At 38.3% G+C, this 13,145-nt stretch overlaps 1 protein-coding gene across 1 annotated transcript in view; it reads left to right on the forward strand.

Annotated features, from left to right (window-relative positions):
- The window catches only part of BCAS3 (BCAS3 microtubule associated cell migration factor), a 957,541-nt gene that overhangs the window by 514,347 nt on the left and 430,049 nt on the right, over window positions 1-13,145 (forward strand). The window contains exon 19 of the mRNA XM_056814655.1: window positions 295-419. Coding sequence (XP_056670633.1) covers window positions 295-419 — 125 coding nt within the window. The remainder of the gene's footprint in view (window positions 1-294; window positions 420-13,145) is intronic.

The following is a 13,145-nucleotide window of genomic DNA, read 5'->3' on the forward strand; positions in this document are numbered from 1 at the left end:
GATCACAAAAAAGTCAGTTTTCTTTTACCTTTGAAGTTAACCGGACGAATCACTAAAGCTTTAATATAATTTCTGACTTAGTATATGTTGAACACAGTTTTCCTATCAAAAGACAGAATTCCCTTATGGCAAGTGCATGACATTTGGGAGGGGTAATAGTTGACTTGTAAAATGTGAAATTAGAAAATACTTTATAATCTTATCTGGGGTCTTATTTCACCATGTTCATATTTTGTTATTTTCTTGTGTGTGTGTGTGTGTTGTATTGTTTTTTGTTTTTGTTTTGTTTTGAAGCAAAGTTAAACCACCACCCCAGATTTCACCCAGCAAATCAATGGGAGGAGAGTTCTGTGTGGCTGCCATCTTTGGAATGTCCAGATCCTGGTTTGCAAATAATCCTGGCCTGAAAAGAGAAAAAGGTGTGTATCTTTACTGAAAATGCACATTTGCCCCTTTTAAACTAATTTCCTCTTGTTATTTTGCATTCTAATTATTTCAGCAAACTTTGGGACAATTACTACATTTGAATACTCCATTCATTTGTGTGTCATCACAATTGTTTATACTCCACTTTTAAAGGGTTAAGTAGAAAAGGATAATCTCTCCTTATATGTGTAAATTGAGGGCCTTTCAGGCCTTTTGATCAGAATTGACTTTCTGAGAACTGTGCAGATGGGGAAAAGCATTGGTGGGGACAACAATTTAGTTTACAGTTATACTATACAAATAAGCAGATTCCTCAGTAGGGAATCTAGATTGCATGCAGATTTTTCCCACATTCATGCATATCCAAAATTTTGAATCTTAGAAACATGCAGAGATAGGAGGGCTTTTTAGGCATAAGCCTTCATATTACTTCAAAGCCAAGTACAGATTAAGTACTTCTCTCCCAGATTTCTGGCTCCTTTCCTACTACTTAGAAACATAATCAATGAAAAAAAAACATTTGTTAAGACACCTATTCTGTGCCTGGCTCTGTGCTTGGCATCAGGGTCAGAAATATAAAGAATGAATCAGTTCCTCCTCTCAGGAGTTTACATTCATTCTGTTCTTAAAGCAAGGGCAGAATTCCCTTAAGCTGTCTTACTTTGTCAAGCTTCCTCTATATGGCCAAAAGTCTCACCTAGAATCACTGACTGCAAATCTTCTCCACAAGTCAATCTCATTCTCTTGCTCTCTTGACTTCAAACCTCAGTACTCTATTTTTTTTAAATTAACCAACAACCTCCTAATATAATTATATCTATACCTTCTGCATATTCTTTCCATCCTTGTCTCTCTTGAAACCCTAGTCTCATTTTCTCCTCCTTCCTGTCATACTATCATAAGAGAATTAGACTGGGTCTTGGCTGACCATTGAATCCAGGTGCTACATTTTACTGGAGAGAAAACAGGCCTAGGGAAGTAAATCCCCTACTTGCTATGGGCACAAAGAAAGTGCCATAAATAGGATCTGAACCCAGTCTCTCTGGCTTCAGAGCCAATGCTCTTTCCAGTGTATTGCTGCTCCTTTTTTGCTTCTTTCATTCTTTTACTTTCTTTAGTATTCCTTGATGCTTTGTCCTTTTCTTTCGTGCCAAAATTCTTCAGTGAAATTCTTAAATTGTGCTTTCCATTATTTTTATTTTCATTTAAAAAATTAAACATTTCAATATATAAAGTACACAAAAGAAGATATCTCGTGAAACTATGAAATTATTTATATATTTCTTTTTTTAAAAAAACCCTAATCTGTCTTAAAGTCAATACTGTGTATTGGTTTCAAGGCAGAAGAGTAGTAAGGGCTAGGCAATAGAGGTTAAGTGATTTGCCCAGGGTCATACAACTAGGAAGTGTTTCAGGCCATATTTGAACCTAGGACCTACCATCTCTAGGCCTGGCTCTCAATCCTCTGAGCCACCCAGCTGCCCCTTATATATTTCTTATTAATGTATATGAAATTTGACTCAATAGTAACAAAAACATTTTCTGTATCCTCTGAACTTCCTTGTCTTTTCCATATATTGAAATGGTGTATACGGTTTATTTGGGAGGATTAACACCTTTGGTATGAGGTCTTGCTGAGGCCTCTTCAGGGCTACTCATCCACCTTTGGTGTCTACCTTTTACCTAGTTCTCACCTGTGGTTTCAAGAATCTGTAGCATGTGAAGTCATCACACCTTAGTAAAACCCTCTTGGGGCTAAACCAGGTTGAGGGAAACTGACAGACCTCTAACTGTTTTTGCGTTAGGTGGATTCTGTCTCATATATGTGAAGACTTTCTCTGACAGAATAGGTGGATGAGAACGGTTTGTTCCAATGACCATGAAGGTAGCTGCAGTAGACACTGTGGAGTGTTTTGAACTTGATCAGGAGATACCATCTAAAGACATTGTACATCTTTGCCTCACTTAAATTCAGTTTATGCTTGTAGGTTCTCTCTGAGGTGAGAGAAGCCACAAGGTAGGAAGATAGAGACAGGATAGAAGTTTTTGATACCACGAGGGAAGTGACGGAGTCCTAATAGAGATATGAGGTGTTCAGGATGAGTCTTTATTAATTATCAATGAGCCACAGCTAAGCTCTGATCAAAGGACCAATTCTGTAGGCTTTTCCAGTCCTGAGATCCATACCACGCAGGTCAGAGAGGTGAATAGAGAAAGATTAAAGATGGAGCTTGGCCTCTGGCCAAGCTCCTGCAAGGACAGCCATCAGGTAGCCTGAAAGAGAAGGAGCGCAGAGAGCAGAGAGCAGAGAGCAGAGAGAGAGAAGGCGGAGCCTGCTGGGCTAGATATAGTTTTTGATATGCAAATATACACAGTACATAGGGATGATTCTCATTGGTTAATGACAAGGCATAGGTGTGGTTTCTCTTAACCAGGTGAGAACAAAGAAACCTGTTTTCCCGCCTAACCTGGGAGAAGCTGGGGTCAAGGGTCAGAGGCCTTCCCAGCCATGAGCACTACTGAGCATGCCCAAGACTGACTGTTCCCCTTGCCCCTAGTTAGGAGTGGGCTGCTACATCTCCCCCTTTTTGTTTTACACACAAATGAATAGTGTAATATCAAAATGTAGCAACATTACAGCATTAACAAATACAAACACTCTGGTGCATAATCATATTCTGATACAGAGATGAAAAACCTATCCTGATTGTATAACTTAGATATCCCAATCAAGAATGAACATCAGCATAAACTGATTCAGTGATCAATCTTAAAAATTCCCAAACTGATCTTTCTATCTGCCTGTCTGCATTTCAAGATCAATGCAACAGTCTTAGTAGATATAAAAATGTTAAGAAAATAATTTCTACGCTACTGATCCTGATCTAATGAGGTAGAGCTCCATGGTTCACATGACAGGTGCAATAACCAAACATGCCACCATTCACAGTCTGGACTATCAGAAGTTGTCAGCCTTTTCAACAGTTAGCAAAATACTATCCCTGGAGATGAAGGATAAGTCCTTCCTTTCTCTCGTCCTGATACTGCATCTTGGGGATCTTTCCGTGCTCACTGCCAGATGCCTGCCACATAGAAAACTGGTTGGTAGCTCGATGCCAGGACATCCAGCGACTGAGGGTGTCAGTACGCCATGTCTCTGCATTTCCCAACCTCAAACATCCATTTCACATGGAAAATGTAACCGTGGCTGAGGCTGTCTGGTCCATAATGAAAGATTCATTATGATTCCCCTTACATGCAATCAGACATCACTCTCCAGTATGGTCATCTGAAAATTAACAATTGCTGTCATGTTCTCATGTTCACCGACTGTTAGGTGACTGTAATTCTAGAAATCTTTGCACCTTCATAATTCTGGATCAGAGCATTAACAGTACTTTCCTTGTACTTAAAAATTCTGGCCTTAATAGTGTAAAAGAAAAAAATCAAGGTTGATCAATCAAGAGTGACTTTAAAAAGTTTCCTCTAAAAATATAAATACTGATCTCTATAAGATTCCTCTCCCTTTTCTTTTTGTTTGTGTGTTGGGAGAGATCCCTTCAAAGAAAAACATCCTCTCTAAACATTTCTGGAGGATCATGTTATCACATGTCAAATGATCTCAGAAAATTGATCCTGGGAACCTGATTCCAAAATTAATACAAGATTCTCTTGGCTTACTGTCTATGTGGTATCTTTGAAATTGAGCCAATGTAAAATATCAGAACTTATGTTCCCAATGATTTCTAATTCCTGATCTAAATAGATCAAAATTCGCCTTGTATATGAACATAATTTTGCACCATTACAGGCTGTGCAAAAACATCAATACATCAATCACAGTGCAATTTTTAACAAATACCAATATTCCCATCCATTTTACATTCTCAATTGTAGCTTAAATAACCATGATGGTGATAATGAAGTAAAAGTTCAAGTTCTGACTGCATATTCCTAATGTCTTCCTTATTTTAAATCTCTGCTTGTATAAATAAACCCATCAATATGGTAACCAAGCCTATACCATTACCAATATTTGCAAAATTCATTCCACCAAACCAATGTTTGGGTAAATAGAAGCTTAAGTTGTTTCCCATGTAGAAACAATTTCTACAGTTTCTTGTACCTACAGCATTGAACATAGCTTTTTCATTCCTAGTTGTCAGTGTATAATATTCAATGTGCTTTTTCTACAAGCTTATCTGTGCCTATTGTGTCATGTTTTTAATCCATACTCCAAAACAGTAAAACTTAGATTATACTTTGCCCTTGCTCCATGTTTTTGTGCAATAATAATTTTTTCCACCTAGGAGAGACAATGACTGCGCGTCCACAGAAATTGTCAAACCTAGAGCCCTCAGTTTTTCATGAGGTCTTACTTCCATATACCAGAACATCTTCCAGTATATGAAAGGGAAGCCAATAGATCCCGAATCCAGCGGCCGTCTGAATTCTGGGACTGTTGGAGGAGAGCAAGACATTTTTCCTATTAAGATATTACCCACAAAGACAGGGTATCAGGAGTAATGGTTAGCAATGGTATTAACACTCAACTACTGCTATGGTAGTCAGCCCTTAATGTAATGTCAGGAACATAATCTTTGCCTGGATGTCAATGATCTCTTACAATAACTCAGGTTCCTGATTAAAGATTTCCTAGTGTCTTTTCCTTGATCTCTCATCCTTTCTTGAGAGTAACATCAGTGTCACCTGTCCATTAACCTGTCTGTGCATCATTTTCTGCTTAGCACCTCATTTTTGTTGTCAGAGATATCAGATCTATCCTATGGATGAGAGTTTTCTATCTCCTACTCTTTGGAGAGTCATACCAAGGTCTATACCCTTGTTGATAACAGCATTTCTTATAATACAAGTGGTGGATTTACAATGCATACAATTCATAATGCATACAAAATTCCCTTTGACAGTATCATATACAAAATACAAGGTATACTTTAGTAGCTAGACAATTTGTAGATATTTCATCTCAATCCCATCGCAAAGTCTTTGGAATGTGGGATGTATCTGGTGTCTTGTACAGACACAAGTGTGATTTAGTCCTTCTGAATTAGCATACTTGATGTTGCTCTGGGTACCCCATCTCAATGGATGTCAGCATGACAAGTGTCCGTCAGTGGCCTAATAGCCAATGTCTCTAATAGTGTAATGTCATTGTTCTAGAGTGATATTAGTCACCAAAGAAGTGTCCCTCCAGCGTGCCTGGATTGTGGCTGGCATGTAGGTAGCTGATGCCATCACCTTCCGTCTGCTTCTCTTCCTGGTCTGTATCAGCTGGCATGAAGCATGACGTGGGTGACCAGATGTTTTCATTATCTGTGAACATACAAACAAGACCTCGACCCAACGTTATCATCCCCTTGGGTCCCTTACAGTCTCAATATCTTGATATATTTAACCCAATTCAGGTATCTCACACAATGTGATCTTTACCATTACATTCAATATTGATTACTACAAAGCTTTAACTTATCTTCCTTTTGGGGTGTAGAAAAGATAGATGATTAGTGATAGCATATCCACCTCTTTCCTTAAGAAAGTGGAACAGTCACAGCTAGACAAAATTGACTTCTAGATAAGTCTGATTCTCATAAAGACATGTTGTTTGCAAATATAATGTACCCTTTAAGACAATAATCATCATTACATTTTGGATAGTAATACCCATTTGTGCTGCAAGTGGACAGCATTCCTTATACTGTCATAATATTCCCAATTATACCCTTTTGTATATTTGATCAAATTTGGCTAACATGGAACAATTCCAATAATATCATTTCAAGTTACACATTGTACCAATACCATTCAAAATTGTCAGGCATGTAATAAAGTTAGATCTTTTACCAAATACCCATATATTCCTAGAACAGAATATCTGTTAGTGACTCAATGATACTCTTCTGCATGTACATTGTTTCTCATACAATTACATGTGTGTGTGCATAGTGTGTTAAACCTGCCTATAGGGCAGTCTTTACAGTCCATGTGCTGCTTTTCTGGTGTCCTGTGCCAGACACCTCTGCCTTCTGTCCTTCTTCCGGGCAGATTTTCTTGCCATCAGATGCTCTTAATCATCTTCCATGGACTCCATGTATCTGAGAAAATAGACAGAAAACCTCGACCCCAAATGAAAGCCTCATTGGGTCTTAGAAAGTTAGAAAGTGACAGAACATATATACTTTCAGTTTTTGAACCCTGGGGCTCATGAATTCCTTTGAGCTCTTTTTACCATAGCTTGCATGTAAGCCATGAGCTATGCAATTTAGCCTTTGCATTGCTGTTAAAAGCCCTGCCATTCCAAGCTGTTTGGAATAGACAGTAGTGCACAGATATTTATAAAATCTGCAATCACTTTGCTCACTTCTTCATTTGAGCTTGAACCCATAAACCAGGAGAGTAAGTATCTCCCATCACTTTTCACAGTTCAACCTTTGTGCCAGGAGCAAACTGAAATGTACCTTTGCTCCAAAATATACCGTGGGCATCTATCAGGGGTGAAATTAATCCACAGCAGTTTGCATTGATAAGCGATATCACATGCTTGTTCAGGATATAGATGTACCATAGATCTTGCCCTCTGCTAGAGCAGAGAATGCCAGCAGCTGTTTGTTCAAAACAGCATGTATAGATGCTTAAATATTTGCTTTTTCAAATCCATAATCATAAAAATATCATTCTATAAATCACTTATGAATTGACCCATGTGTGCTGGGATCTTAAGCCTTTGTCTGCCTGCACACAATTTTTGCTTTTTGAAAAATTTCCACCTTGTGCAGTTATTAAAATTATAGCATTGTCCTATGCTAGAAAAATGTGCACAGAATTATCAAACAATTGCACAGAAGTTGTTATTTCTGAACTACTACCCTTAGCTTCATAACTGAAAAGATCTTAATACTGTGACTAAAATCATTACTTCCATCTGCTAATTCTGCAAATCTTCACTGCAGAAGTAAATCAAATTATGCCAGTAACCTTTGAATTTGCATTATTATCATAGGTCTCTTTTCAATATCATGATCAGCTTCAATATCTGCAATTTTAATACATGATAGTATTGCCTCTTTCAAATCCTTAATAAATTACTGTACTGAGTAACAGAGTTCCTGATAACCTTAATAATTAACCACTGGTAAACAGATTGAATCCTTCCAACCATGCTTTTACCCTGCTGAGCATGTGTCTTAATTTTCCATAGTAAAAGCTATTCTAGTTATAAATCATTTGCTTTCTGGATACAGGTATAGTAATATGCCCAGTAAAAAAGTTTCTGAACTGCATACAGGCTGTTTGAATAAGCTCTGCTCAAGATTCATCCTGTTGCTTTATGTCCTGCTTAGAAAAGTGTTAATAATTCCTCCATAGTTAAAATTAGAAAGCCTTAGAAATTCCTTTAAATCATATTCCAATTCATGCTTATTACATCTTAGTATTAAATTTTTCTTCTAGCCAATTACAGCCTTAGTGATAAAACTTGCAACCTCAGTTGCTCTGATGCTATCTTCCACGTGGCTCAAGCCACGTGGCCGGTAGAGAAAAAACATTTCAAGCTGCTTCAGATCTAAGCCCAAACCTTAAAAATTTTCTGTTTGCACTTTAATTACCTTGAGATATATACCAAAATTTCTCTACTGATAAAACATTTCTAGTCCTGATATTTTGTGGCATATAACAAAAGTCAGAGAAAGATTTTTTAATTCTCCTTTTTTAACTTCCTTTATCAAAAAATATAAGCAGACATTCCTTTATAATTTTGCCTATATCCAACCTAAATTAAAACTAAATTAAAATTCAAATTCCCAGCACCCAGGTAAAGCCTGCCTTTACCTGGCCAGACCTCAAACAAAAGAGTTCCTAGGACCTTTTTCAAATGCTAAATGAGTGTAGAGGCTTGCCTTTTTTTTTAAAAAAAAATCTTTTGCCTTTGGTTGCAGGATGGCAATATCTTTTTACAACCTAGGCTGTTCCGAATTTAACCTAATTCAGGATTATTGCCTTGATTCCTTAATTTTGCTGAGACCTATGGTTTTATTAGAAAAATTTTTTGTTTTTTATCCGTTTTTTCCAAGTAATTCTGATCTTTTAAATGCCCTGCTTTGAGTTAAAATAACCACTTCCTGATAAGCCTTTCAAATGCCTCTGAGTCCCACCTCTCCTGAAAAGGCACAGGGAGTTTCTTGTAAAGATTAGCTTGCAGAACTTTTGAAATAAGAAGTGCTTAAGAAAGAACTCCTTAGCATTCTGCAGCAGTTTCTGCCTTGCTTCTTCGCTAGCCTTTCCCGCTTTTGCTAAACTGACTGTTTTGCCTATGAATAGCAGCCTGGCTCTTCCTGCTTTTTGTCTCAGGAGCCGGTAAATTTGACTTTGCTTTCCTGATGAAATTTTAACTCCTGCTTTTTCTTTTCCCAGTTGCTCCTTTTGAAATTCACTATGCTCTAGCAACTGTTTGTTTCAGACTGAGATTTTTCGAGTTTTCAATAGCCCCTAGTGAGGGTTTCCCTGGGTCAAGTTTTTTTTTTCCTTCCCCTCCCCCTCAGACCACTCCTCAGGTGTTTCTTAACCTCCGGAGATCCAGGTCCGAGAGAGGAGGCCTCCGCATAGTATTGTACTAGCAGGCCCAGGTGGGGGAGGGAAACTGCACTTCCCCCCACAGAGATAGTTTAAGAATCCCGCTCTGACCGACCGTGTGCTTCCCTCATCCTGATTCAGTCTCAGGCGGTTAAGCTCTTGAGACTTCCATTTCTCCCCCATCAAGCTACGACATTAAGAGTCGAGCAGGGTTCAGAGGGGAGACCCACCTCAAGCAGAGGAGGACTTACCGTCCTTGGCCAGAGGTACGGCAACCTTCCTGGAACTCCGGCACCTGCCTACGCTCTTTAGCCTCGTGTCCTGGAACGCGTTCTGCCATTAGCTGTGTGAAATAAAAGATTTGAATGCCACGAGAAAGTGCCAGGTGCAGGTCGCCCCACGTTGGGCGCCATTTGTAGGTTCTCTCTGAGGTGAGAGAAGCCACAAGGTAGGAAGATAGAGACAGGATAGAAGTTTTTGATACCACGAGGGAAGTGACGGAGTCCTAATAGAGATATGAGGTGTTCAGGATGAGTCTTTATTAATTATCAATGAGCCACAGCTAAGCTCTGATCAAAGGACCAATTCTGTAGGCTTTTCCAGTCCTGAGATCCATACCACGCAGGTCAGAGAGGTGAATAGAGAAAGATTAAAGATGGAGCTTGGCCTCTGGCCAAGCTCCTGCAAGGACAGCCATCAGGTAGCCTGAAAGAGAAGGAGCGCAGAGAGCAGAGAGCAGAGAGCAGAGAGAGAGAAGGCGGAGCCTGCTGGGCTAGATATAGTTTTTGATATGCAAATATACACAGTACATAGGGATGATTCTCATTGGTTAATGACAAGGCATAGGTGTGGTTTCTCTTAACCAGGTGAGAACAAAGAAACCTGTTTTCCCGCCTAACCTGGGAGAAGCTGGGGTCAAGGGTCAGAGGCCTTCCCAGCCATGAGCACTACTGAGCATGCCCAAGACTGACTGTTCCCCTTGCCCCTAGTTAGGAGTGGGCTGCTACAATGCTGAAGTCAAGACATCATCCTATGATGTCATTGGGTCTTCTTTGAAATCAAGGATGAGCAATACATTTTAAAAAATATGTTTATTAAATGCTTGCTATGTATCTGCCACTGTACTAAGTGCTAGGAATAAATAGAAAGGTAAAACACCATCATTGCCTTTATGAAGCTCACATTTTTATGGTTATTCAGTCTACAAATATTTCTCAAGCACTTATTGTGTGCCAGGAATTGTGCTAAGCACTAAGGATAGAAACACAAAAGACAGTCTAGACCTGATAGAACTCGTTATGGAGGCATTGTCCATGTTCTCTGTAAGATAGCAAAATGACCTTTGAGCTGGAAAGGACCATAGAGGACCAAACTTTATTTGAATCCTCAAAACTACAAAATTCCTATGAACTTATCCCAATGCTAGCATTGGCTAGAAGATCTGCAACAAAGGGAAACCAAACATCCATGTCTTCTCTGAAACAACTTTCAATGTTAAATTTCTCCTGATATTAGGTAATGGTGTCAGCATTTGTCAAAGCATCTGCTGTGTGCCAACTTTTCTGCTAAGAAGTGAGAATACAAAGAAGGAAGGAGGAAAAAGAGAAAAGGTGTCACATACAATCATATTGGTGATAATAGCAGACAAAATGCTTAGCCTTAAGGGGAATTTGAAAAGACTTTTTGTAGAAGGTAGGATTTTAGCTGCTACTTAAAAGAAACCAGAGTGACTGGGAGATAGGAATGAGAATGTAGGGAATTCCAGGCATAAGCAACAGCCAGTGAAAATGACTGGGGTCGGTGTTATTGGGGGGGGGGGGGGAAGGAACATCAAGGAGGCCATTGTCAACAGTCACATAGAATAAAGTGTAAAACAATTGGAAAGGTAGAATAGGGCCAGATCATGGGAGGCTTTGAATAATAACTGGATGATTTTATTTTTGATCCTGGAGGCAATAGAGAATCATTGGAGTTTATTAAATAAGAATGCAATGTGTGTTTCAGAAAGAACATTTTGAATGGAAGCTGACCTTGTGAAGAGAGATATTTAAGACAGGATGAACAATCAGAGAGCTTTTGCAGTATAGGTGTGGGTGAAGTAACATACCAAAAAAGCGTACATTTAAGATATCTATGTTATAAATGGAAAGTAATTTGAGGGAAAGGCACTAGCCATGAAGGGTACCAGGAAAAAAGAAACCTAGAGAAATGATTCATTGATCATGATGCCTTTTGTTTTCTCCTCTTTGCAAATGAAAATCATGCTTTTTTCTTGAATGTTAGTCCAACTCTCACTTTTCTGCTATAGATTTCCACCTAAATGTCATCTAACTTGCGTATACAAAAGAGAATTATCTGTCTTCTTACATTTGATGTTCTTCCGGCTTCTCTGCTTCTATTGGTATCATTTCCAAATCCCAGACATGTAGGTTTGACCTTTGTATCATTTTTACTCTACTTTTAGTGAGTCACTATGTCTTACAGGTCACATCCCTGTGGTATTTCTCAAATGCATCTCTTCTTCTCCACCCACACTCTCACTTCAGGGCCTTTGTCCCAGACTATAATCGGATATGAACTGGTCTCCTTGCTTTCATTCTCTTCCCATTCCAATTCATATTTCATTCCAAAAGCATTTATTAATCAAATTTATTCTATATTAAGTGATATGGAAACAAAGATGACTTGAAGATATTCTATTGAAACAACATGCATACATAATGATATAATATACAGAAAATTAATACCAGGTAGTATATCAGTCTCTGTGTACATTGTTCTGGTTCTGCTCCTTTTGCTCTACATCAGTTCCTGGAGGTCATTCCAGTTCACATGGAATTCCTCCACTTCTTTATTCTTTCAGCACAATAATGTTCCCATCATCATCATCAGATACCACAATTTATTGAGCCATTCCCCAATCAATGGAAACCCCCTCATTTTCCAATTTTTTGCTACCACAAAGAGCGTAGCTATGAATATTTTTGTACAAGTTTTCCTTATTATCTCTTTGGGGTATAAACCCAGAAGTGGTATGGCTGGGTCAAAGGGTAGGCATTCTTTTAAAGCCCTTTGTGCATAATTCCAAATTGCCCTCTGGAACACTTGGATCAATTCACAACTCCACCAGCAATGCATTGATGTCCCAATTTTGCCACATCCCCTCAAAAATTTATCACTTTCTTTTGCTGCCATATTGGCCAGTCTGCTAGGTGTAAGGTGGTACTTCAGTGTTGTTTTAATTTGCATTTCTCTAATCAGGAGAGATTTGGAACACTTTTTAATGTACTTAATGATAGTTTTGATTTCATCCTGTGAAAACTGCCTATTCATGTCCCTTGACCATTTGTCGATTGGGAAATCACTTCATTGTTTTGTAAATTTGACTTAGTTCCTTATATATTTGGGAAATTAAACCTTTATCACAGAGTTTTGTTATTAAAAAAAAATGTTCTCCTGGTTTGTTGCTTTCCTCCTAAATTTGTTTGCATTGGTTTTGTTTATACAAAAACTTTGATATAATCGAATTCGTTCATTTTACATTTTGCAATATTCTCTATCTCTTGCTTGGTCTTAAATTCCTTCCTTTCCCATAGATCTTACAGGTATACTATTCTATGTTCACCTAATTTATTTAGGATTTCACTCTAAATATTTAAGTCACTTACCCATTTTGAATTTATCTTGGTATAGTATATAAGATGTTGATCTAAACCTAATTTTTCCTTTATTATTTTCCTAGCAGTTTGTGTCAAATAGTGAATTCTTGTCCTAAAAGCTGGGATCTTTGAGTTTTTGGACACTAACTTACTAAGGTCATTTACCTCTAGTCTATTCCTTTGATCCACCCTCCTATTTCTTAGCCAGTACCATATTGTTTTGATAACCTCTGCTTTAAAGTACAGTTTAAGATCTGGTACTACTAGGCCCCCATTCTTCACATTTTTTTTCATTATTTGAGGGAGGGCATTATAAAGTTTATAAAAGGGCTTTGAATGGCAAACAGCATTTTCTATTTCTTCTTAGAGATAATGGAGCACCTGTAGGACTTATGCTTTAGGAAAATCACTTTAGTGGGTAATGGGAGGATAGATTTGAGTTGGGAGACACTTAAGGCAGGCAGACACACCAGT

Source organism: Monodelphis domestica, chromosome 2 (genome assembly GCF_027887165.1).
Source record: "Monodelphis domestica isolate mMonDom1 chromosome 2, mMonDom1.pri, whole genome shotgun sequence".
NCBI classification, from domain to species: Eukaryota; Metazoa; Chordata; class Mammalia; order Didelphimorphia; family Didelphidae; genus Monodelphis; species Monodelphis domestica.